General features: G+C 40.4%; 2 protein-coding genes across 6 annotated transcripts in view; one reads left to right on the top strand and one right to left on the bottom strand.

The window, feature by feature from the left end:
* The window catches only part of LYRM4 (LYR motif containing 4), a 79,124-nt gene extending 59,858 nt beyond the window's left edge, over window positions 1-19,266 (bottom strand). For both annotated transcript variants that reach the window (XM_019613760.3, XM_010708400.4), the window contains exon 1: window positions 19,046-19,266. In XM_019613760.3, coding sequence (XP_019469305.1) covers window positions 19,046-19,131 — 86 coding nt within the window. In that variant the 5' untranslated portion in view covers window positions 19,132-19,266. The remainder of the gene's footprint in view (window positions 1-19,045) is intronic.
* Window positions 19,267-19,307: 41 nt separating this feature from the next.
* The window catches only part of FARS2 (phenylalanyl-tRNA synthetase 2, mitochondrial), a 233,585-nt gene continuing 226,950 nt past the window's right edge, over window positions 19,308-25,942 (top strand). For all 4 annotated transcript variants that reach the window (XM_031552760.2, XM_010708401.4, XM_085220264.1 and 1 more), the window contains exons 1-2: window positions 19,308-19,455; window positions 25,086-25,165. The gene's annotated coding sequence lies outside the window, so the exon portion shown is untranslated. The remainder of the gene's footprint in view (window positions 19,456-25,085; window positions 25,166-25,942) is intronic.

The raw sequence follows: 25,942 nt of genomic DNA, 5'->3' as shown, positions 1-25,942 counted from the left end.
GAAGGGGAAGCTGCTTTCTCCTAGGAATAAAAAAAAAAAAAACACAACAAAAACCAAACCCAAAACAACTCCAAATCATTAAGAGGCAGTGTAATTTTGCTGCTTGATAATGGATGGATTTCAAATCATCCCACATATCTATGTAGGGTTTAACTGTGCAGAAACATAATATTTTCTGCAAGAAAGGAAGGACTGATAAAAGATACAAGGTCTTAACATAATTTGTTTTCTTAGCTTAAAGGAAAAGGAACAACAGCAATCAACAATAAAACAGTAAGTATCCATTACTGGTAACAAGTCTTCCAAAATGCAATACAAATAGGTATACTATCTTAAGAAAAAAGAAAAATAGATGGAACTCAAGTAAATTCAGCATACATCTACAGACTGTATTTTCCAATTTGTACATATGGTGTGTTAATTGTTCTGTTTTCTCCCTCTTTCTCTCACTACACCCAACAGCCACTTAGAAAGAAAATAAATGTAATTAAAAACTGATAGTTTCTGACCATAGATAGAAAACACGTTGCTTTGTTTTTCCTCTGAATTTCTTTAAGTCTTTATAATGTAAACACTCAAATGAAGCTACTTCATAGACACTTAAACACAATTCTCCAGCTTAATCGTTACTCTTCCAGTGTACTCTAAATGTGCTCCAAAGAACATCTCTATATCACAGCACTACTCTTCACTAAGGTTAGATTCAAAGTGCCACTTAAGATAAGGAAGAGCTGAACTCAGACCTCAAACCAGATACTAAACCTGACTGTACAGTAAAGTAACCATTCTTCCCCACTTTCTATAAACTTGAGTTGGGAAGCAGCATCAGTTTCAAGTATCAGTGCTCTCCACAGTTCAAGAGTAGAGTATATATTAAAACCTAGTACTAATGTGGCCTCAAGTGCATGAACAACTGATTTCTTTCGTAAACAGAGTAACGCATGTTGCAAGATGCTGCAAGCATATACATGGTATGAACAAACCTAATTCTTTAGACATATCTGTCTTGTTAAGAGCACTACTCTCCCAAATTTCTGGGTGATGAAGAGAGACTGGTCAGCTGATCAACTCCCCTGATGATGGGTATTTTCAGTTAAGTAAACGTGAGCACCAAAAAACCAATTGCGAACCATTTGAAGGCACAGCCAGTAGTGAAGAATGCATGTCTATCTTCATAGAATCTAACAAAAATCAAACTTAAAACAGCACTTCTTGAAGACAGGGAGAAATGGATAAAAAGCATACTGTAAAGTTAAACAGTTGCAGAACTCATGGATGCCAGCCCAGTGTCTGACACAGGTCTGACCCAGTCCTACTTGACATACTACAGAAGCCCAAGGTACAGTGAGTAAGAACCATACATTTATTACTATTTTCCTATATTGATGAGCTCAGTTGGCTCTGCATGAGACTAGATGAGCATTAGCACTGAGAAAGAGGAAGGAATAAAGCGGTGCTGATTCAGCTGGGTGCAGTGCATGACAGATCCCACTGTTAGAGAAGCTAAGCAAAGCAGATAATTAACTGCACTCTTCAGGGAGAAGGCAATGAGAGAGCTCCCCAGAGAACTAGAATGGGAAAGCAATCCTGCCTACACCAGACACAAGCAGATCTTCTATCTTTGGGAAAGGTCCTAGAAATGCAAGAGTGCTCATTAGGAAACATCGTTACAAATGAAAACTCAAAGTGCACTTCACAATCTACTATCTTTCTCATCATTTTCTGGAAACAGATACTAAAGAACAGCTAAAAGATGCAGTAAGATTCTACAATTCTACGTGTGATTCTAAACCCTTTCCTTTTCGTCATCAAGCCAACTGAAGTTTTAATAGAATCACAGAATCAAGGTTGGAAAAGACCTTCAAGATCATCCAGTCCAACCATTCACCTATCACCAATAGTTCTCACTAAACCATGTCCCTCAACACAAAATTTAAACGTTCCTTGAACACCTCCAGGGTCGGTGACTCCACCACCTCCCTGGCCAGCCCATTCCAGTGCCTGACCACTCTTTCAGAAAAGTAGTATTTCCTAATGTCCAGCCTAAATCTCCCCTGGCACAGCTTGAAGCCATTCCCTCTGTTCTATCACCAGTTACACGAGAGAAGAGGCCGACCCCCAGCTCACTACAGCCTCCCTTCAGGTAGTTACAGAGAGCAGTAAGGTCTCCCCTGAGCCTCCTCTTCTTCAGACTGAACAATCCCAGCTCTCTCAGCCGCTCCTCATGAAGCCTGTGCTCCAGACCCCGCACCAGCTTTGTCGCCCTTCTTTGAACCCGCTCCAGGGCGTCAATGTCTTTCTTGCAGCGAGGGGCCCAAAACTGGACCCAGTACTCAAGGTTCGGCCTCACCAGAGCCGAGTACAGGAGGACAATCACTTCCCTGTTCCTGCTGGCAACACTGTTCCTGATGCAAGCACTTTTGATCGTATCCTCTGTGAAGACTTCCCAGCTAACTAGTGATAACAGCATCCAAGCAAGAATGTACAGTTCAATATATTCACTTCACTAGTTCTTATGTGCACACACTCAAAGACTTTTTACAATCCTTACTTACATGTATCCACCGCACAATTAACTCCCAATTAATTCAAAGTAATGTAATCAATGTGTAATAGATTCACTACAATGGCTTCAGACCAAAGCTGCTGCAAGTGGATGGCTACACAAGGTAGTGAATGTGCACAAGCACAGAGCTGCTCTGAAAGTAACACCTCCTATATTTTATGATGTTGACCCACAACATCAGAGGTAGATGTTGGTGGTATGGCAGTAGAGGCTGAACCTTCCCATCAGCATTCTGCTACATTCTGTTGCTGTGGGACAGATGGCAGCAGAGGGGCCGCCTGACAAATTGGCATCTGATATGGAAGTGCATATGAAGCAAAGGTGTGGAATTAAATTCCTCCAAGTGGAAAAAAAATGGCACCCATTGACATGAAATGAATGCTTCTGGAGATCAACCACTGGATGCGAGCACAGTGAGGTGGTAAGTGATGCATTTCAGCAGCGGCAATAATGACAGCAGGTCATCTCCACAGGTGCAGATTTTTAAGAACGTGGCATGCAGGCTCTTGTTCATCACTGGCAAAAATGCATAAATAATGATGGTGATTGCTGAAAAGAGATGTTTTGTGGCTGAGAATTTGCTCTACCAAATTGCATTATTGTCTTCTTTGTAGCTATTGTAGTTTCCTCTGAAATAAGTAGGAGGCATTATTTTCGGAGCAACTTAGAAAAGAGAATATTGGTGGGGCTTAATGTGAGAACAATGTCAAGGCATTAAGACAGATTCTAAAGGAATGAATGTTATCTGCTAGTGTTAAGAGACAGCAGTGTACCCGAAATAATAGCAAACCCCACAAAATTATGATTAGAAAAGTTTTTTTCCTAATGCTCCAAGAGCCTATCTTTTTCTTTGCCTGAAGCACAATTGAAAGCCTAACATGAGGCCCCATAAAAACAAAGCCTACAAGAAATGAAGTCTGAAATAATGGTTATTAAATAAAAATGAAATCACAACAGAGTTACTTCAGAAAATAATTGCTCTTTGGGGATTTAGGCACTTTATTTCAGCAGTGTTCACTTATCTAATCTGATGTCTAACTAGAAAATAAATTATATAAAAAAAAATAAAACAGTTTCCTTTCCAAGTCCTCACTCTTGTACCTTTGTGCTCTACTAAACTGAAATGTAAAAAAAAAAAAAAAAAAAAAAAAAGTTGAGAACTGTGCAGGTGCACTTTTAAGCACTGCAACTTCAAAATAAATCTGGCCCAATAATGTTAAATTATTAATGAAGCAGCACTTCGCATTTACCAGTATCACAACCTACTGAAGTTTTAAGTTGCATTTCAAAGACAGCTTTACGTATGTCGACATTTCTTCTTGGCAACAGCATACAAATAAAATCTATTAATTGATCACATCACAGTTAAAGTTGTTAAAGACAACACACAGCTAAACACTATGGCTATGATGATTTGTTAGTCAGTGAGTACTCACACAAAGACAGAAGAGGAGGACTGTGATACACAACCTGGGCAAATAAGGCAGACATCACTGGGGAAGCTGCTGTCACTCAAGATTTTCAAAATAGGAATAAATTAAAGTGCATTTTTCCTTTCTGGCTTAAGTTGTATTTAACAAACAAAGGTGAGTGATCAGCATCTAATCTCTAGCAAATCCATAGTGGTTAAATATTCTGAAACAAAAGTATACTGTGCTTTTACTTAACTAGATAATGTGCAGAAGGGAGATAATGATATACAATAAAAAAAATATAATAGTGAGGGATTCTTCCTGTAAAAGGCAACTGTTTCCTTTCACTAACTGTATTTTCTTATAACCTCCTCCCTTTCAATCTATTGGATTGGAACATATATTAATTTATGGCAAGAGCGATATGAATTTTCAAACTTTGCCACTGTTACCAACAAAACGTGCATCAAATGGTATTTCCCTAAATGAATTTTCAGCATTATATCTAATTTAAAAATTGAGAGTTTTTAGAATTAAAAAATATCTGCAGAAAAATTAGCACCTTAAACTTTTGTTAGTAGTAAACTGGAATTACTAATATTACTAATAATAAATGGTACAGGCTGCCCAGTGAGGTTGTGAATGCCCCCTTCCTGAAAGCATTCAAGGCCAGGCTGGATGGGAATCTGAGCAACCTGGTCAAGAGGGAGATGTCACAGCACCATTTCGGTCAGAAAGGAGCTGGAGAGACCTCCAGTCCCACCCCCTGGTGAAAGCAGGGTCAGCAATGGCATCAAGCCATGTTCCTCAGGGCTTTGTCTTTTCAGTGCTTCAAAACCAGGATGGTGATCAGACCACTCCTCTGGATAACATGATGGCTTGCTTACACATCTTTGTGTGGAAAAAAATAACTTTCAGCCAGCCTGATAAATTCTTTTTACTTTATGCCTTGTGTCTCTTGTTCTCCTGCCCAGCACCTGTGGATTCTCTGGTAGGCTGCTATTAGTTGCCTTCAAAGTTGTCTCTTCTTCAGGATGAAGAACAAGCCCAGCTCCTTCAGCCTCTCCTAACTGAGGCAGGTGCTTCAGCTCTCAACCATCCCTTGGTGATTTCTGCTGGACTTGTTTCACATTATCCATATCCCCACCTCACAAGAAAGACAAGACTAGATATGGCCCAGCAAGCACTGAGTACAAGGGGATGATCATTTCCCTCTATTCACTGGCTGTAAAATTGTTGATGCAGCCCAAGGTATTCTTGGTCTTTCTTGCTGCTCAGGCCCAGTTTGCTGGGAACCCTGCCCCTTCACAGCACAGCTGCTCTCCAGCTGGTCTGCCCTCACACTGTTCTGTTGCCATTTTTTTTCACATTTGCCCTCACTGAATTTTGCAAAGTTGCTGCTGGTCTATCCTTCAGACTTCCCAGGTGCCTCTGGATGGCAGCCCTACTCAACTGCATTAATTCATTCCCCAGTGCAGTGTCACCTGCATGAATATGCTCTATTTACTTCCCCCAGGCCATCAATAAAGACGTACCCAAACATCATCTTTATGTCCCCAGAATACTATCACTGCTATTCACAGGTACTATGACTATTTCTGCAGTTCTTTGAAACATTCACTTTTGTTGCTATACTTCTAAAAATAAAAGCAGTTACTGGTTTAACTGTAAGTGCAAAGAATCTCTGCAGAAGGGAGTGCTTTTCATAAGGTTGTGGTCAAAAGAAAAAAGGGAAGATGTCCAAATGAAAGAGATCTTTTAATCTTAACTGGAGTTGTAACTGCAATGTTATATTGCAGCAGAGGTTTTAAAAAGGGGGGTTACCACTGAAGGACCAAATCAAGTAAGTTGTTCAGTTAACGAGGCACAAGGCAGGGATGTGCTACAGGAACTAGAAACAGAATTCGCTACAGATGAAAAGCATCCCGATGGCCTCAAATGACAAATATTTCTCTGCTGAGCCTTCACTACCCAAGATCCTGGCAACTCTTCATCAGGACATCAGGGCAGCTGAGCAGTCCAATTACCAATGCCAGGAAACGCAAACTCAAACCCTGACAAAGCTGATTTCTCTCCTTCTTGGGATAAATATATGCTACTCCATTTGTTATGCTGCTATTTATAAGCAGCTCTTAATAAAAGTCTAGCCTGCTGTGAACTGCCATTAGAAATTCCATTATATTTTTCCAGAAACACTAGAATTTCAGTCTAACACTTGCCAAAATTTCTTTCTTCACCACTGTCTAGGGATTGCCTTTCATTCAAAAGAGAAATCATCTGGTTTGTGACACAGGTAACGCAAAAATGGTCAGCCATACTGCAGTTGTTGGCAGTGCTAACCATTCATTTAGAAACCAAGTGGGTACTGAGCAGCCTCACTGGCTGGAAGCATTTCCCACTTGTCAGCATTTTTGAAATGAAGATTTAGATTTAACAAATACAGTACAGTACTCAATATTATTCCTTTAATATGGAAATGATAAAAATGCCAATTCCTTGAGGGGAGAAAAAAAAAAAAAAGAAGGGGGAAGAAATCAAGTATGTTGATAGCATACAGGTTTAAAGTTACAACCGAGACACCTTGAATTATGACAGACTTAAAAGACAGTTTTCTGAAGGTTTTCTGAGCAGTCGATTGACTGGTTCTTTTGACAAGCTAATAATTATGAGTACAAAACAGACACCTAGAAATTTTACTTGGCAAAGGCAATCCTCAAATTCTATTAACTATTTAAATATCATAGATTCACAATGAATCTAGTAATGGAGATCATACTGAAATTAGACAATCTGATGATCTCATGACAAAGAAAAGAATAAACCAAGAGTACCCCTTATCAATCAAAACCCTTAACAATCCATACAAAATAACAGACTCCCCTGTTCTATCTGCTTACAGATAGTTCACTAGAAGTTACGTGATTCAAAAGATTGTCATTCCTCTCCATATTTTATCCTCTCATCCATTTCTTTGATGTCTGCAGCTTATCTGAAAGTCTTTGTTTCTTAAAGCACAGTCAGTAGTGACAAATATTCCCCACTGGACCTCCCATCACCATATGGCTCACTGACCTTCCCTCATTTATAGCACAGCATTGCACGTTTAGCTTAACAAATTCGCAACATCAATTTTGACAATAATGATGGATATTTGAAATTACAACGTAATACTAATCAGCACAGAAAATTCTAATATATGCAGAGCTCATTAGTCAAATCTAAAGTTAAAAAAAAAATCAATTTGGAACGTGTAACAAGATCATCATCCTACTTTTTGCCTACAGAATACTGAATATTACTATTAGAAATTTGGGATTGCAAATATAGTGCCTTTGAACAATACATAAAACGTTTCAGGAAGCTCAGGCACAAACTATTGTGATTATGGTATCAGAGGCTCTGTAGAAAAACAAGAAACAAAAGCAGATTTTTTTTTTTAACATAATGAATACAGTAATTGAAAAGCTGTGTTCTGTCTTTCTGTATTTTCTTCTATTTAATTAGTTAAACTTAACTACATAAAGTCCAGATGTTAGAAGTTAAAGGTGAAGATAAAGCTAAGGGAAAGGCCAGTAATTTTTAAAGAGTTTTCCAATCAGCCTCTTCATATTTTCTCTTAGTCTTATGCTATGTGGAAAAGAAAACAAAAAAAACAAAACAACACCTTTTTTTATTGAGTAAGTTTAGATTGGTACATTAATGTATCACAGAACATTCTGCATTTCAAGCCAATAATGTGGTCCCCACCCCCCCCCCCCAAAAAAAGCTAGATAGTACTTAAGAGCTAATTAAAAATGACAATAAAATACAGATTCATTAGCATGAATGATGGCAGCACTTTTCGTCCTCTTATTAATGAAAAAGAAACCACATAGCTTCACTCCTTACAGCCACGTGCTTACGGGAGAAGTTCCTCCCAGATAACAATTGCTTTAAAAAGTGGAATTAACCTCAGGCTTAAAACCCAGTAACTCATACGAGTACAGGCTAAGGTTACCACATGAGATATTAGGAAAGGAAAAGATGTATGACGAGTGGTCTATTTATCATAATAATGTTTTCACTATAACATCTTCTGACTAGGGCAGGTTACCTTTCTTTTCACACATGACAAGACCTTCCATTTCCTAGGGCAGCAGAAAGATTTCCAATCTCAGAACAAATTATTGACAGAAGCCACAGAAGCACTGGGTCACTACTTAATGGCAGCAATAACTTGTGCTGATAGTTTCTCCTTCAAGAATTTCAACAAATTGTTGGAAAAAAAAAACCAGCAAAAATTAAGTCTCAAAATCCATTTAAGTTAGTAAGTATCGCCACTTGTTCACAGAATGAAGAATTACAATACAGAATATTTACTTGCCAAACAATACAAAAGTACTATCAAAAATACTACATTAACAAATTTGGGAAGAAATGTAGTCAGTAGCTCTGGAAATCGGGAAATCTGTTTAGATGTCATTTTCTGTACCAAATACACCTCTTACTGTTTTGTAAACAAAATGGTTAAATCTTTCCATGTTGAAAATTAGAGGAGAAAAAAAAGCATTATTAGTCAGACATCTAATTTATTTTGGATAGTATATTATTTTAAAATAAATTATTGCTTATTTAAATGAATCAATCATTTAAAATCATTTAAATCAATCAAATGTTAATCCCTTCAATACTAGTTTACATACAAAGACCATTCATTTAAAGACCTATTTGATAATTGTTTGGACTAGAAAAATGCTGTTATATTTTAAGTGGAGAAACGTTCTCTGGAAGTTTGTAATAGGTTATTATTAAGACAACAAAACACACTTCTACCAGAAATCCACAACACGATTCAAGCTGTTATTTTCTAGAGTGTACTGCAGCAGGTACTGCCTCTTCTGAAACACAGCTCTCATTTGAGCTGTACTGATTTAAAAACTTTTTCCTAAGAAGAAAGCAGTCTAATGTTATTTAAGAATTAAGGGCAAGTGTCCTTGCACCCGGGGAGGAATAACTGCATGCACCAACACGGGTTAGAGGCTGACCTGCAGGAAAAGAGCTCTGCAGAGAAAGACCTGGGTGTCCTGGAGGACAACAGGTTGGCCGTGAGCCAGCACTGTGCCCTTGCGGTCAAGAAAACCAGTGGGATCCTGAGGTGCATAGAAAAGATGGAGGCAATCCTCCTCCTCTCCATTGCTCTGGTGAGGCCACGTCTGGAGTACTGTGTCCAGTTCTGATCTTCTCAGTTCAAGAAAGACAGGGAGCTACTGGAGAGAGCCCAGCAGAAGGTCACAAAGATGATGCAGGACCTGGTGCACCTCTCTTATGAAGAAAAGATGAGACCTGAGGCTGATTAGCCTGGAGAACACTAAGAGGGGATTTTATCAGTGCTTATAAATACGTAATAGGTCCCATCCTCTTGACACCTGCCAAGCTCTTCTCAGTGATTACCAGTGACAGAACAAGGGGCAATGGGCACAAACTGGAACATAAGAAGTTCCATATGAACACGAGGAAAAACCTGCTTTGAGGGTAATAGAGCACGGGAACAGGCTGCCTGGAGGGGCTGTAGAATCTCCTTCTCAGGAGATATTCAAGACCTACCTGAACGGTTTCCTATGCAACCTACAGGAGGAAACTTGCTTTAGAGGGGGTTGGACTCTATGACCTCCAGAGGTCAAAGCACTGACTACAAAGAGGAGGCACACAGTAATGTATGAACAGATTATTGTTTTTCAAATAATACCATTAATGATTCAAACCAAAATCTTACGAAATTTGATAGTTTGCAGCTAGACACTTCTACTCTCAGATCCACTGCTCCAAACTGTGATAAAGAATGCCAATAAAGGATGGTTTTAGGATTTAACTGTACTGCTATTCTAACACGGGCTTCAGAAAAGCTGCACTCACATTCACTGAACACTGAGCTGTCACAAACAAACAAACAAAAGCAAATAAACCCCAAATTCCCCGCACAGTCCATGTCAGGGAGGATGATGAGTACTAATTCACTCTAATTATGGGGATGATTACTTTCTTCACTGTTACTTAGCTTATTCAACTACGTATGTATATGTTTACATACTTAAAATAGTAGTTTATGTACAGTACACATGTTACTTCCTACAGTAAATAAAAACTCAGACATATTTACATGCACATCCTTTCTGTATCCATGTTGACTGTATCCACGTGCTGACTGATAAACTGATTGTCTCCTTTCTTGCTCACCTGAGAGGCAAAGCTCAGACCATCCTTTCTACAATAATGTAATATAAAACACCACAAGTGCATCAATTTCCTGAAGAATACACTCTCAAACCTAAAAATTTGTTAGTTATAGTGATGGTCGTGCTGATAATCTGCATAATTTATCCAACAAATTATTGTCATTCATGGTGTTGTTTTTTTTTTTTGGTTTTGTTTTTTTAAATGGGAGCAATGTGAATTACTTTACCAAAAACCTGGCAGAGTCCCGGGGAGAAATCCCTACCGTATGTAGTACCTCAGCTTGTTATTCTCCCCATAGTCTGTAGGCAACATCAGAATGCATTTTTCATTTTCCTTTTTCAGTTCCTTTACAGCAGAGCTTGTTTATTACTATTTTTATTTTCTAGTATTCATCCCTTCCATGTCCTCTAGGAACTACAGACAAAAGACAAGAAGTTGTCTTTTGCTCCAAGTCAACTTCTCTTTTGAGATGTTATACCAAAATGAAAATCAAGCTGCTTTTATTTCATTTCCCCCACTCTTTCCTCTGTACTGTCAACTTCAGCTAGAAATGAATGTTTTTCCCATTCCCACAGAAGAGACCTGTGTACTACAGAATCACTAAGGTTGGAAAAGATTGCTATGACCATCAAGTCCAATTGTTGACTCCACCACCACCATACCCACTAAACAACGTCCCTAAGTGCCACAACTACCCTTTTCTTGAAAACCTGCAGGGACAGTGGTTCTACCACCTGCCTGGGCAGCCTGTATTACGTAAGTCATTTGTTTGACACACTGAAAAGAGAAAACTGCTAAGCGAGGCACAAAAATACAACCAAAAAAAGTGTAAGTTTGTAAAAGGTATTTCAACTCCCTGATCCATAGCACTAACCAATTCAGTTTATTGCAGTTGACCTTCACCGTGCCTCAGAGTTCACATCACGTGAAATTGTAACAGAATGTTACTGAAGTAACAGCAATAGAGCTACTTGCCACTCAGCAAATTTGTTCATATTTAAGACATTTGCAAAATGCTGGTTTGGAGGAAAGAGATGAGATCTGAATGCAGAATATGGACCAGACACTAGAGATTGTGAGAGTAGATAATACAGAATCAAAACAGAAAGTAGCCTGAAACTGGACATGAACAAGACATACCTAAAACAAAAACACATGGACACATTCTTAAAGACATCTGCTGAAAATCTTCTGGGCAAAGCAACAGCTTAGTTCTGCACTGAAAGAAGAAAATGAAGTTAGAATGACAGATGCCTTGTAAGAGAGAAATTCCCTGGGAAATGCCTTCTGTATTCATAACCTGTGTAAGATGGTTTATTAAAGCTCTCTCTCAACATGATAAATGCATCCAGCTCTCACTGAGCAAAGACTGTCAACATTCTGAAGAAATCTTATCACGTAATCTTACCAAGACAACATTTGAAAAATAGCAGGGCACCAACATGTTGATAAGTGACAATATGTCTCCATAACACAATTATAAGTGAGCATCTATGATATTTGTTCTTCTTTTAAATAAGGACCAAATCTAGCAGACCGTTTAACTAAATTCAGTGCTGAACAATGGCTTGCAGGCAAGTAATACCCAGGCTCTTAAGAGATCTAGATCCACGTTCCTCCTACTTAAATATATGATGAACAGGTGTTTACACTTGTCTGTGACTGCAACTCAACTCAGCACAGTGACATTCTGTATATTTGGAGTAACAAATAGTAAAGGTGAAGAAATACTACCAAGAAACAACAACATGTACCCTGCAAGCAAATACTCAGGAGAAGGAATCACATGGTGTGCATGAGAAAGATGAAGACAACTTTACAATAACTTCAGAAGAAAGAGGGAATTCTTCTCATAGGTATTTAAGGCCAAAATAAAGTTGAATGAATAAGATATTGCAAATAATCACTGATAAGTGATTACCTTGTGTGGAAAGTTTTGTTTTTTGTTTTTTTGTTTTTTTTTGTTTTTGTTTTTTGTTTTTTGTTTTTTTTTTTTTAAAGAAAAATGCTTTCCTCTGGCAGCTAAAATGATATTACCTTAATCTTATACTCACTAACAATCTGGAAGTAGGTTGTGAATGGATTCAGAACAGGACACGCCACACAGGCAGACTCAGGAGTGTCAAGACATGGCAATGAAGTTTGTAGAGACTCTGACTGTTGTCATATTCAGAATCTGAATGAAAGTTTTGAAACTCCAGCTGATTTGACATAAAAATTTCATGGAGCTCTATTTATTTAAGTACTGTTATGTTGAATTGAATACAAAAATACAGCTAGTTCTGCTGATTTATAAATCAGCATTCTTACAATTTAAGCTAAACATCTCTCCAATCATAAGGTCAAGATAAAAGAACACTGGAATTCAAAGGAAATCATTTGTAGTAAGACTTAACAAAATGTCGTGGTTTTGTGATTTTTCTTATCGGTCTTCCACATCATAACATCCACATACAATCCAGGGTTGCACTACTTCCATTGTCAGCAAACCCAGAAACTGCAGGAATGGCTTTAACAGAAGGGTAGTTCAGGCAGCTTCCTCGTTACGAGTTGCTACAGCAGTAGTTCTGATCACCCGCAGTTTCTTTTTTTGGCAGTACTTTGATTTATTTATTTATTTGTAATTCAGAGCTCTGAGCTTCCACAGAACACTCGAAATAACAGCTTGTGCCCAGTGTGCCTTGAGGAAGTCTTTAAGTTACAAAGTCAGGATCTTTTCACTGTGGGCAGTATACAGCAAGATACAGCCAGGAGCTGAACGTTAAAGCCACATCCAAGATCAAGGAAGGGAGATGAACTAGGAAAGTATTTCAATACTTAAGAAGTATTACTACATGAAGTTTTTTTCCTTTACCAGAAATCATACGCACACATCTATCAGCATAAATCATTGCCTGAGGCACTAATTTTTCCATTAGTTTCATTAGTTCTCAAACAAATTCTAATGGTAATTAAGTCCCACAGAAGAAGAAAAATGTCCTGTTGTACTGTGCTATATAAAGATTGCAAATATCCAAGACATTAAAAACCACATCAGATTTACTCAATTTGAGTGTCTTTACTAAAATTACAAAGTCCATTAATCAGTCTTTCATGGAAGACTCCACCGACTCTACTCATCTATTTTCCAAACATAAAAGTTTTCCTTCCCCTCCCCCCCAGAAGAACTCTGGATGCCACATCCACGCTCCACATTCTTCCTTGTAAGTTACTAGCACTTAAAACTCTCCTGTGGAAAACTAATAAATAAAAAGTGGAATCAATGAAATTACATCAGAATTGATCCACAAATATCCCTTAGCATTTAGAAGGGCATAAATTTACAGGGATAAAGTGAATGCGTTTGCAAAGTGACAAATCCAGGAAAGCAACTCCTAACGAACACATTCTACAACTCTGATGGAATTGCTTTACACTGGGAAAGTTACCATCAAAATCAAAACATTTTGCAGAATTGTTTCCATTTGGTTTATAATCTCATTTCAAAGAATGTTCTGATGGTATCCAATGCTTATGTTTTGACATATTTGCTATAGAGTTTTTAGTTGACTTTCAAAAATATTTTTTTTATATAGAATACTGAAGTCAAATGGAATACTGTCAGACCCAAAGTCTTACAATCCAAATAACATTTATTTTTCTAATTTTTTTTTCCTCCTAGAAAGTGTATACATTTCCATGTTTTACTACAATTCAGAGTGTAGTAATTTCAGTCCTTCTCACAGCTCCAATCCTAAAAGTACCACCTCGCACTATTGACACCTCTATTCAAAGATGGATTGATTCTCACTGAATTAGATATAGAAGATGTCCAGATACCATCTGCTTAGTATGCAGTCACTGCAATAATATCCAAAATATAACTCTCTGGGAAAGAGCTCTATTAATTACGCCAACCCCAAACACATCTGAATGCTCTACAAAAACAACTCACAGATGTGCAGCTCCTGTTAGTCCACAATTTTGGGTCATACAGCTGCCAAGTCAGAACAAGTGTCTGGAACAGCGTGTGACAGAAATACCACTGCGTTCCTGGTTCACAAACACCACAGCTGCTTTGCTTTTCTTTTTTTTTTCTTCCTAAATACATTTCAGGGATAGTCATGTATTCATCATGTAGGAAACCAACTAAAAAACCCCGAAGTTCATTATCATCTGGAGCATAGCCAACAATTACACAGTGAGAAGGGGAAAAAGATCTTCATTATCCTTGTGCAGCCAAGAAAAAAACAGATCCTACAAATCTGCACATCTGTCATCTCATTCTTACAAAGCAGTCAGTTCTGCTGGACAGAATCGACTGTTTTAATTTCTGTGTTTCTTATCTCAGTCACAGATTACCACGTAAGACAGAACACAATACTTCCTACAGCATGGCATGTCTCTATTTCCTCATTATTGATTGGATCTACACATAATTTTAATAACATCACAACCCAGCTTACACAGCTCTCCCCCTCCTCCCATAATACACAGTAATGTGTCACCAAAAGTTGACAACCTGCTGTGGATCCCATCAATCACAAGCATTATCAGGAGAACCAACAAGAAAAATACTTGTCCAGCTTGGAGAACTATCACACACAAAATGTTAACACAACTATTAAGTGAGCTGAGTGACAAAAGTACTAAACAACCAATGACCAGATTCCATACAATAAGGACTAAAATCAAAGGAAAATTTCCATTAAAGTGACCAAAATAAGGTATAACATATGAGAGGAAGAGAAACAATCCCATTAAAAAAAAAAAAAAAAAAGAGAAATGCATATTTTCTTGAACTTTCATTGATATGAGTCATGCTGCCAAAACAGTTACTGGAATCTGAAAAGTCATATGCCTCCTTGAAGGCCAGAGATTGCCATGCAACTACAGGTCAGGCTAACCTGTACTTGTGTGCAAATCCAGTGGTTCTGCCCGATGCTGAACTAAGGTACCTGAGCATCCCACAGCTACTCCTTCCCAGCAACAACTTTACCTCATATAACCTCATACAAGTTTATATATAAATCAGGTGCTCTGCAATAGGGCCTATAAAACTCTACATATTTAACTACATTGTATAATGTAAGAAAGCTTCCAGATCTTACAAGAATGAAATCAAGGAACTGCAATGCACTCATTATGCATTTTACCTCCACTGGAAAGTCCCTTTTATTCTAACTGAGGCAAAGCATTAAGAAGTTGAATGGCACATCTGGGCCCATCTGGCAAAGGAGGAAGAAGAAAAGGTCGCATTAATTCTCAAGCAACTGGTAACTCTCAAGGAACTCCTGACACCATAGACAGCAACATAATGAGCTTATAAAAAAAATAAACACCTGGAGGATAGATAAAAATAAGGCAGAAAGCAGAGGTAAGATTTAATACAGACATGATACAGCTTCTGGTGATGATTCTGATAAACAAAAAATTCAAATTCTGTTTAGGAAGTAACAAGATAGACACATTTAGGATTGTTTTGAATACATGTTAAATTTATGGTCAAGCTCTCTAAAGCAAAGTTTCACATCTTTATCCATTGCAGGAGAGCACAGAGCCTGAAAACCAGAAAAATCATAGTGGTGTTGTTTAACTGGAATTTTTTGAAGCAAAGTCAGGTCAGCCATGGTATGGTTTAGTTAAACCTGTTGCAAAAACCTTGAAAAGGAAGAAAGAGTCAAACTGTCTCTGCGTGACCTGATTCAATCCTTAACTGCACGATTCCAGTGAGTTCTGACCACTGAGCATCAGTCACATTAAATAAACAGTTTTAAAATTCAGGTTATCCTCATTTGCAACCAGTTGATTTAATGGTTGTAACGTGATGGAAAGCTCGGCAATGACAGCAGAGTAGCAAAGCCCTAGGCCGCAGCAAGTAAGGACCTGCTCAAATGCAACAGCTCTGGACGCAGAAATAAAGGAAAGAATCTACTTACCTTTGGAAGGCCTTAGGTATACAGGGATCTCCAGCAAGATACCCTCGCCTACACTGCCAACCCTTAAATGAGATCTGGGAAGGGCTGGAGCCAGCATCAGTTTGTACCTGACCTCCCCTGGGTTGGCCCTGCCTTCCCACCAGGTGCTCGGTCATTGGTTCAAGCTGTGACTTGGCATTTCCACTAAAAACACTTTTCACAAGTTTTAAAATTCTTTTGGCATTAAAAAAAAAAGATACAACAAATCTAAATAGAATTTCATTCGTTATTTAAATAGCAGAAGTCACCTCCTCAGATCAATTGAGATTGTAATGTATCATGCTACAAACTATCAGAGGATCTCCTTTTTGTCAACCGTACAGAAAAAAAAAGAACAACCTTTCTTGACTGGAAACTTGACACCTTCCCTCCTCATATACTGATTTTCCAGCAGTACAAATCACGTTTCTTTCTTCAGATAGATTGTTGACGTGGGTGATAGAGCAGAATGGCAGACATGAAATTACTTACTGTCTGCTAAGTTCTCCCCTGATGTTAAAACCTGGCAGCACGCGTGGGCTGCAGAAGTCTCCATAACACAGTGCAAGACTCCAGAGACGATCCTTGTGCTGTTACTCTAAGACAGTCAGTGGTGACTTTTGTTACTTAAAGGTTTTAATGCTCACAGTTACAGCACTAGAAGTACTGCTGGATGGTAGAATAAAATGTATTACATGGTGACTAGAAACTTACAGAATGAAAATACTCAATTTTACATCACAATCTATATGTACACTTAAGAGAAAAAGCACAGAAGTCAAATATGGAGACAACAACCAGCGGACCATCCTTCAGACACATACTTATGCACGGTCTGCAACAGTATTCTGAAAGTCTGCAGCTGAAAACGTGAATCAATATGATTCATTTTTTATATTTCTTCATTACAAGTTAGTTCTATATGAAGTCATTGCCATGCCCTGGAAGAAATTTAATATCACATTACAGCAGCCACACAGACGCAGCAGAACTGCTTATCAGGGCAGGGAAGAAGCTCACATGGAGCCCATGTTAGCTGTGCATGCAGTGTAAACAAAGAGCAAAGCAGGATAGTTGTTGTGGCCCTGGCAGATCACTAAGCGTAATGGCTGCCAACTGCTTCTTACTAGCAATTGCTATTGCATTTGGTGTTCACAAACTCTCTCAGAGGGGCATCTTTTTGGCACAAAGTAGCAAATGCCCTCTAACACAAACCACTGCTGCCCCTGAGCCAGAGGCAGGCACTTGTCCCAGCTGTCTCTGGGCTCTCTCTGTGCCTGCCCAGCTCAGTCCTGCCTTCAGCCCTGGGTTGCAGCTCCCAGGCTAGGCTCCCTGAACTATTAAAGAGCATCCAAAGGAAGGCTACAAACGTGGGGAAGGGTAGAGGGTAAGATTACGCGGAACAGCTGAGGTCTCTGGGTTTGTTCAGCCCAGAGCAGAGGAGCTCAGGGGAGGCCTCATGGTTGCTGCAGCTCCTCATGAGGGGAGCAGAGGGGCAGCGCTGAGCTCTGCTCTGTGTGACAGCAACAGGGCCCGAGGGAACGGCATGAAGCTGTGTCAGGGGAGGGGCAGGTGGGGGTTAGGAAAGGGTTCTCCACCAAAGGGTGGTGGACATGGAACAGGTTGCCCAGGGCAGTGGGCATGACCCCAGTGCTGGAGTTCAAAGAGACAGTGCTCTCAGCCATAGGGTTTGAATTTGTGTGGTCCTGTGTGGACCCAAGAGCAGGACTGAATGTCGCTTGTAGGTTCCTTCCAACTCAGGATATTTTATAATTCTACACAATCGCTGGATTTATTGTATCTAAGGACAGGTCTATATACAAAACTGAGATCTTCTAAGGAAAGTGAAATCACGTGCTGCAATATGGCACCAAGAAATAGCAGATACCCATGGTAAACGTGTATCCTATGATTTCCAAGCTGCAAAATTTGTCAGCACAAAAACACTCACCAGTCCACCTGTTGCTGTGTAATGGCCAGCTTTGAACTGTAAGCCAAAATGTCCACATGGTTTAGACTCCTCAGGAACACTGTGGGGCGAATCTGAACTCGGTATGGCTTACAGAAGAGGAGAGCACTTAACAGCTCCCTAAGTCCCCAACTTCTGCACTGATAACCCCAGCTGGAAACACTGTAACTCAGATCAGGGGCTGCACACCATCACTCAGCCTCAAGCCATCCTTGTTGCATTTAGACATCCTTGTTGCTCAAAATATCAGCAAGTACTTGGGGCAGCAAACAGCAGGAGGAAGCCTTGAGAGCAGGGAAACTAAGGGAGGAAAATGGGAACTTGAGGAGCTAGCAGTAAGGGCTTACAAGCTCCAGCCCTTCAGGCTTCCTCTCAGGGCACTCTTGCACAGCAAATAATGCTTATTCCTTAAGGGTCACAGAGCTTGCTGTGGTTATGCCAGTTCAAAGCCTTCTGTTTCCAGCTCAGCAGTTCTTGCAGGCCTGGAGATGATTCACAGCGAGGTAGCTCACGTGTCTCTGCAGTTCCAGAGTGCTAAAGTGAACGCAGCCATGCCAGGGGGCAACGCAGCAGGGACCCGAACACAGTTAGGCCTGTACCTGCAGCACTCAGATACCCTTTACTGAAAGCATCGTTCAGTGACACCCAGAGCAGACAGACAAACAGCCGAGCTGCACGGCACTCTATTCCCTCACGCAGCACCCAGCACAGCCAAGACGGGAACTCCCACAGCCCGCAGCGTTCAGTCCGCCAGCAGAACAGCGCAGCGCAGCGCCCCGCATTCAGCCCCAGCCCTCCGCAAGGTGCCCGGGGCCGCCCGTGTCCTCCAGCCGCAAACACGCGCACGGGGCACGAAGAGAAGGCTGTCCTGTCCTGTCCCCGTGCTGTCCTGTCCCCGCCCCGAGGCTCCCCGTTATTCCCCCTTCCCGACTTCCGCGAAGAGCAGCACCTGTAGTTGTAGCCGCTGAAGCGCTGGCTCTCTCGCAGCAGAGCGCGGTACAGCCGCAGCACCTGGGCCCGGCTAGACGCTGCCATGTTGCCGGCACAGGGCGGCTCCTCCCTCCCGCTCCCTTTTCCCCGCCCGCGGCGCTCGGGGCCGCCTCTCGAACCGGGCCCTCTCTGCGCGGCACCCGGCTACGCGACGCGGGAGAAGGAGGAGGAGGAGGGGGGAGTTGAGGCTAGGCCCTCCCCGTGCTGCTGGGCGGGGGAAAATGCCGACGGCCTAGGCCCGGCCGAGGCAGCCCGGAGCTTGGCAGCGGGGTGTTTTTGTGCGGGTGTCTGTGTGTCGGTGAGCGCAGCGTGGAGCTCGGTTGTACGTGCATCTGTTGCGTTGTGCGTGCGTTTGCGGCCTTCTTAAAGGTGCGTGGAGGAAGCGGGCGCTGACTGTAAATACCGGGGAGGGAAGGGGAGGAGGAGAAACGGTGTGTGAAGTTGGGCAGCGTAAGGTTGGGATTGGGGTCTTTCCAGGCCTGGAAGTAAGCAGAAGGTGAATAACGTGATTGCTAAGCAGCTTGGCATGCCTGAGCCTGATGCACCATGGGCTTTGCCTGCTGCTCTCTAACGGGAGGCCGTAGGCACTGGCTGAGGCTCCCTCTGAGCACCTGGCAGCACTTCTGTGCTGTGTGGCGACGAGCACTGGCACAGGCTGCCCAGAGGTGGTGGGATCTCCTCCTTGGACTAGATAGGAGCCTGAGTACCCTGCTCTGGGCACCCTTTTGCAGCTGGGGTTGGGTCAGATGGACCACAAGGTCCTGCCAGCCTCAGCCCTTCTGTGATTCTGTGCTGTGTGAATCATTCCTTCTTCAACATCCCATCTGGACTTGAATTCTGTAATTAAAACCATACTTGTTCCGCACGACTGTAGCTCAAACGCTGTTTGAATTAAGCAGTGAAAACTTCTGAGAGAGGTTAACAAGTTTTTCCTGCATCAGCTCTTTTATTTGCAAGAGGAAACCCCCGTTAGCGTTTTTCCTGCTTTCCCTACAGCTATGAGAAATGACCACAGCAGTGCTATTGGTGAATTTAATGCACAGGCCTACATGTGTTAGAACAGGCCTTGGAGAGGTCAGTACCCAGGCAGCAGTCTGTATACACACTGTCTTGGTATTGTACAGTCCAGAGAACAACAGGTACCTGAACAGTTTTAAAGAAGCACTGCCTGTTTATTTGTATTTTATTCTCTGCAGCAAGGCTGAGACTCAAATTCTGCTTAATCACCTCTTATATTGTTTGTGTCTGAGGCATCCCAGTACTTTTCCTGCTGGAAGAACATAGCATCCCCTCCTACTGAAAGTTTTGCCACTACAGAATAAACTTGGCCTTGTAGCTTACATATATGTTGCCCCACCTATGATGATAATATTATTATAATATGAATTCTTTATATTCTTACCTGCTTCACAGCACATTTTGTAAATAGGATATGTTTATATGTATTCTAAACATGTCTCTGACAAAAGTATTTGAATTGCTGCTAATTAAACTCAGGACAAGGGGAGATGGTTTTAAGTTGAGGGAGGGAAGAATTAGGTGGACTTAGTTTGGATGTCAGGGAGAAGATCTTTACAGAGAGAGTGGTGAGGTGCTGGAACAGGCTGCCCGGGGAGGTTGTGGATGCACCATCCCTAGAGGTGTTCAAGGCCAGATTGGATGGGGCCCCAGGGAGCCTGGTCTAGTATTAAAAGGGGAGGTTGGTGGCACTGCATGTGGCAGGGGGTTTGGATCCTCGAGGTCCCTTCCAACCCTGGCCATTCTCTGATTCTGTGAAACTCATTGTATATGTATGCTTGAATATTGTTTTTTTGTGCCAGTTGGACATCTGATGCAATTACTGCATAAAACTAAAGTAGTTCCTAGTATAAATAATATCAGTGACATGTCTCAGATGCATGAGCATGCATGTTCATATGGTCTTTATATTAGAGCAGCTCTTTTAGGCTTCTGCAAACTGACATTTTCCACACATGCCAGATTTCTTTATCAAAACCCAAACTAGAAATGTTAGAGGAAATGCCTTTTTTATTATTTTTATTTTTATACATATTTTTATTTTTTAGAAAAATGGAGACATCACAATAAGCATCATGTTGTCAGGGCCTTCCTTTTAAAATCACAAAATAATGTGTTTCATTCTAGCTTTTGGCCTTTAGGAAACACAAACAGAAAACTTTGTTGAACACATGGTTCAAAAACCTCTGTGTTTAAAGAATCTAAAGAACTCTGCCTGGAGGACTGAATCCTTGTAGCCCAAGCTATATTGCTAGCCCAGGCTGCCATGCCAAGAGTGGAGTCTACATGAATTGCCAGTGTTCCCCCATCCTGGTAGTTTTCAGCAGTTGTGCTGCTTAATATGTGTTAAAGCAGAACAGCTTTAATCCAGAGATTTTTTTGTCTTCCCTGAACACAGCAGCAGCAGCCCTATCCTTTGTTTGGGTCATGGGCTTCAGACAGTTTAAAAGATGTCACGTACAGAACAAAACCTAGCTTTGAGGGTTCAGCAAAATTATGTGGAGTTATTCTGTAGGTGAACATGACAATGGCTCTATCTAATTTTAAAATAAGCTTTATTATTTTCAATAAGTAGAACATTGTTATTACAGTCATCAGCTATAGAAGATGTGAGAGTAATTAGGAAGAAAGCAAAAGGCATTAGGTAAATCTTGGTTACAAGAGCACTTGGTTTAATATTTGCAAGGTAATTATAGATGGTTTAGAAATGGCTTCAGGTGTTAATCCTGTTTCTGAATCTCCTTGACAGTGCTTGAGGTTGTTTGTTTGTTAATTTATTTATTTATTTGATAACCATGTTTTTTTTAAGTATCAAAACTTATTATGTTTAAAATGAGCAATAAGCTTGTGTACTATCAAATGCAAAGGAAGCACACTAAAGTAAAAAAAAGTCTTCTCTTGTCTCCCCTTTCTGTCTTAACCTTTATTTGACTTCAGAAGGGAAGAACAATTTTTAAGCAGAGACTTATCTTTATGCACTCAAATTAGTACTGTTAACGGAAAAAATATTATTTTCTTAAATATTTTACTAATATTTTTTTCTTGGAAGCTTTTTTGAAGCCATGGATTATAGTCTCTGCTGATCTACAGTCAGTGAGAATTACTTCTGCTGTGACTAAAGTTTGTAATTTTGAGTAGGGTGGGTTGGATGTTTCTGCTGGCCTTCTGTTCAGGTGCATCACTGCAGGCCTACAGAGTATTTCAAGGACAGACACAGCCCAAATGATTGGTATGATCTCTGTTATGTCCTGTGACCCCGAAGCCTGTGTTTTGGGAAGCAGAGATGACTTCTTTAACCTGTTTCTTCAATCCCTAAGTTTAGTCTAGTTGCCAAACCAGGGTGAGTCAAGACACAAGATCCAAACAATCCAGATGGGTGGATGTTTTTCTTCCTTTCTTTTTTTTTTAAATTCTTTAAAAATTTATTTTACTTTTCAGAACAACTCTGGTTTAAAACTCAGTGCTATTTTATTGTTTTTTTATGATGGTGGGAGTAGAGAGATGTTGTTCTTAATTGCAGGGGCACATATATTTGAAGGGGGTTGACCAGTGTACATTTGCACAAAAGTTTTTGCTTCTGGCATTTGGTCTGGTAGAGGAAGATGCCTGGGCCTTTCCTTTTTTGCATCTCGTGATAGATGAGCAATTTGAAAATAATACAGTAATATGGGTATCTGGAATAGTTAATAGTATTTTGAATATGTAGCTGCTCAAAAGGAGGGAAAAAAAAAAAAGAGAGAAAAAGGAATTTGGATGACGTACCTGAAGAGATGTTGGACTGCTGTGAAAGGAAACAGCTGTTACATTCTCCAGTACATGTTGGATGTTTTGTTGAACGTTGCCAAATTGTTCCTTATGGTGCAGTATTTCAGCTTTATGACATGGCACTCAACACTTTAAGAGAACATGTGCTTTCCTGCTATGCTGCTGCTCATGTTGATTATTTTCCTTTTGGGGTCAGAATGATAATTGATTGCTGCGATATTATCATCTCTTAATTATTATTTTCCAGTTTGTGAAAACTTTCTCACTTTCCCCTGCTGCTGTGGCTCTCTTTCTTTCTCTTCTTTCCAGCTGTTAGTTGCTGATGGACATTGTCATGCACAGTGAGATCCAATCTGGGTTATTTTAGATCCTTTACAGTAAGGACTATAAGTCAAGGGAAATCTTTGTCACAGTTGTAATGAATTGTATGATTCAGCCATTCCCTGTTGTGAGCAAAATTTAGGCAGTATCTAAAGAAGGCATTGAATAACTCTGCTTCTTACAGTTCTTTTTTTTTTTTAACGTTTAAAATATTTATTTGATTGCCTTTTTGGACAAGATATTAAAGGTAGCTTTTAATCAGGAGAAGAAACTTTTGTGTTCCAAATTCATCTGTGCTCCTAAATTATTTGCTTTCAGAAGGAAAAAGAAGCAGTAGAAAACTCTTTGTCACTTCCTGTGCATTACCCCATTTCTTTCTGAATTGACGTGCAAGATGTTTGAAGACTGTAAGAACAGTAATAATAATTAAAACAAAGAAACCAAAACTAGCTGTTGCTCTTCTGTTGTAATAGTTGGCCTTGTAAGGAAGTCCCCACCTGGAGTACTGCATTCAGTTCTGGGGCGCCCAATGCAAGAAAGACATCGAGATATTGGAGCAGGTCCAAAGGAGGGCCATGAAGATGATCAGAGGGCTGGAGAACCTCCCCTACGAGTACAGGCTGAGAGAGCTCAGGCTGTTCAGCCTGGAAAAGAGAAGGCTCTGAGTAGACTGGAAGTAGTGGCCTTCCAGTACCTGAAGGGAGCCTACAGGAAAGCTGAGATTGGACTTTTTATAAAGGCATGTAGTGACAGGATGAAGGGAAATAGCTTTAAACTAGAAGAGGGTAGATTTAGACTAGTTCCTAAAGCAAAGTATTGTAGTGGAAATGCTAAGTCATGTCGTGAACCAGTGGTTGAGCACCTGGTAGGATGGCAGAGCCAACCCAGGGGAGGTCAGGGCAGGCAATACACCTGAGTGACCAGAAGGGTGGGAGCCAGGAGGATGCACCCCTTCCCAGACCTCATTTAAGGGTTGGCAGTGGAGGAGAGGGTATCTCAGCTGGAGATCCCTGTGTACCTGAGGCTTTCTGAAGGGAAGCAGCTTCTTTATTTCTGTGTCCATGGCTTTTGTGTTTGAGCAGGTCCTCTCTTACTGCAGCCTGGGACCTTGCTACTCTGCTGTCAGTACTGCACTTTCCATCACATAACAATACCAGAAAGACTAGAAGTGTCTTCTTCCTATCAGTTAGAGTAGATCTGATGTGGGAATATGTGCTGCCTGAGGTAAAATAAAAGCTAGGAATCTTGTATAGTTTTTCAAAAGGGTGCATTTGTGGGAGGAATATCCTGCAAATGTGGAATGTGGAAGACACTGATATTTTGAATTTTTACGAAAGAAGGGTTAAACAAAACAGTGGTTTACTGTATTTAACCCTTTACTCTGTAAGACAATAAGGACTAAGTGGATTGTAAGCAAGTTGATCGGTTTTCTGGCAGTGGTGAGAGGAGGGGAAATGTAGTTTTCTGTATGTAATGCCTTTCTGTTTTATATGCTGCTATGCATCTATGTGACTGCTAGCACTGTTAGCGTGGAATTTTAATCCAGAAAAAAACCAAACAAGCTTAAATATGAAAATGAAACAAATCTTCCCATTCTGGAAATACTCAAGGGAACTATGAGGCAATGTTTTCATTTAAATGAGGGAAATGATACACCTGCATTAGCGTGCTGGAGTAATAGTGGAGTTTAATTCCACATTGTGACATCTTTGGTCTTTTGTCAGTGTCAGTTTTTGTTCCTGGAGGTCTGACCATAATAATTAAGGATACATTTATAAATATCTTACGCTTCTAATGTATTTATAGGATAATTGTCAGTGTCTTCTATATGTCTTCATACTTCTTTTATTCTGGTTTTCATATTTAGACTGACTGTGCCAAAATTTGCTTTTCAGCCTGTCCCCAGAGAGAAGGTACAACACACCAAAGCTGACAGGCAAATGAAGTGGGGCTGAAAAAATATCTCTAGTTGCTGGTAAGTAGTTACAAATGCATTTAACATTCTGAATCTGTCCTTGATACTCACATTGCCACAATTTTTAGGCAATAACAGGTTTTCAGTCCTTGCCCATTTTAAATAGTAACAATAAAAACTCTTTCTCATCTTCACAGTCAACAACTGTTAAAGACCTTGCTGTACATCTAACTTTACTTTCCACATAGATTTAATGGGTTTCCTTGCTACCAATTCCAAGAGAAAGAAAGCAGTGAGACCCAAGGTATGAAGATAGGTGATAATGATATTCTAAAGGACAAATTATATCACCTGTGTATTAGAGCATGTCTGTTTCTTTGAATATAGTTCCTTTGAAAGCTGTCCGTGTAAGCAACAAGTTACTGTTTGGTGCGAGAACAGGCAGCAGAATCCTTATTTTGCAAGCCATTTATAACTGATTCAAGTCAATCCAGTGCAGGATGCCCTGCTGAGTGGTAATAATTATGGGCTTAGAAACCTCACCATTAACTTTCCAATGTTATGTTTCTGTTTCAGACACAAGGTATGCTAAGGGGAATGTGTGTTTGTGTCTCTTCATAACAGTTTTGTTTTAGTTCAAATTGAGGTTGAGGATGCTTTTCAGCAGGGATGCTGACCAGTGAAATAGCTACCTGTAGGGAACAGTGTAAAATTCTGCAGAGGGAGAAGGAGAGTCGGTGGGAAAATGAGTAGTTTGAAATAATGTTTTGGCAAGACTTGTGGAGAATTTGTCTGTCTGGACTCCTGAATTTAAATGTCTGCTTGTTCTAGATGTTC

This window comes from Meleagris gallopavo, chromosome 3 (genome assembly GCF_905368555.1).
Source record: "Meleagris gallopavo chromosome 3, MGAL_WU_HG_1.1, whole genome shotgun sequence".
In the NCBI taxonomy this organism is placed as follows: Eukaryota; Metazoa; Chordata; class Aves; order Galliformes; family Phasianidae; genus Meleagris; species Meleagris gallopavo.
The sequence above is the reverse complement of the archived record's forward strand: the minus strand, read 5'-3'. Positions and strand labels throughout refer to the sequence as shown.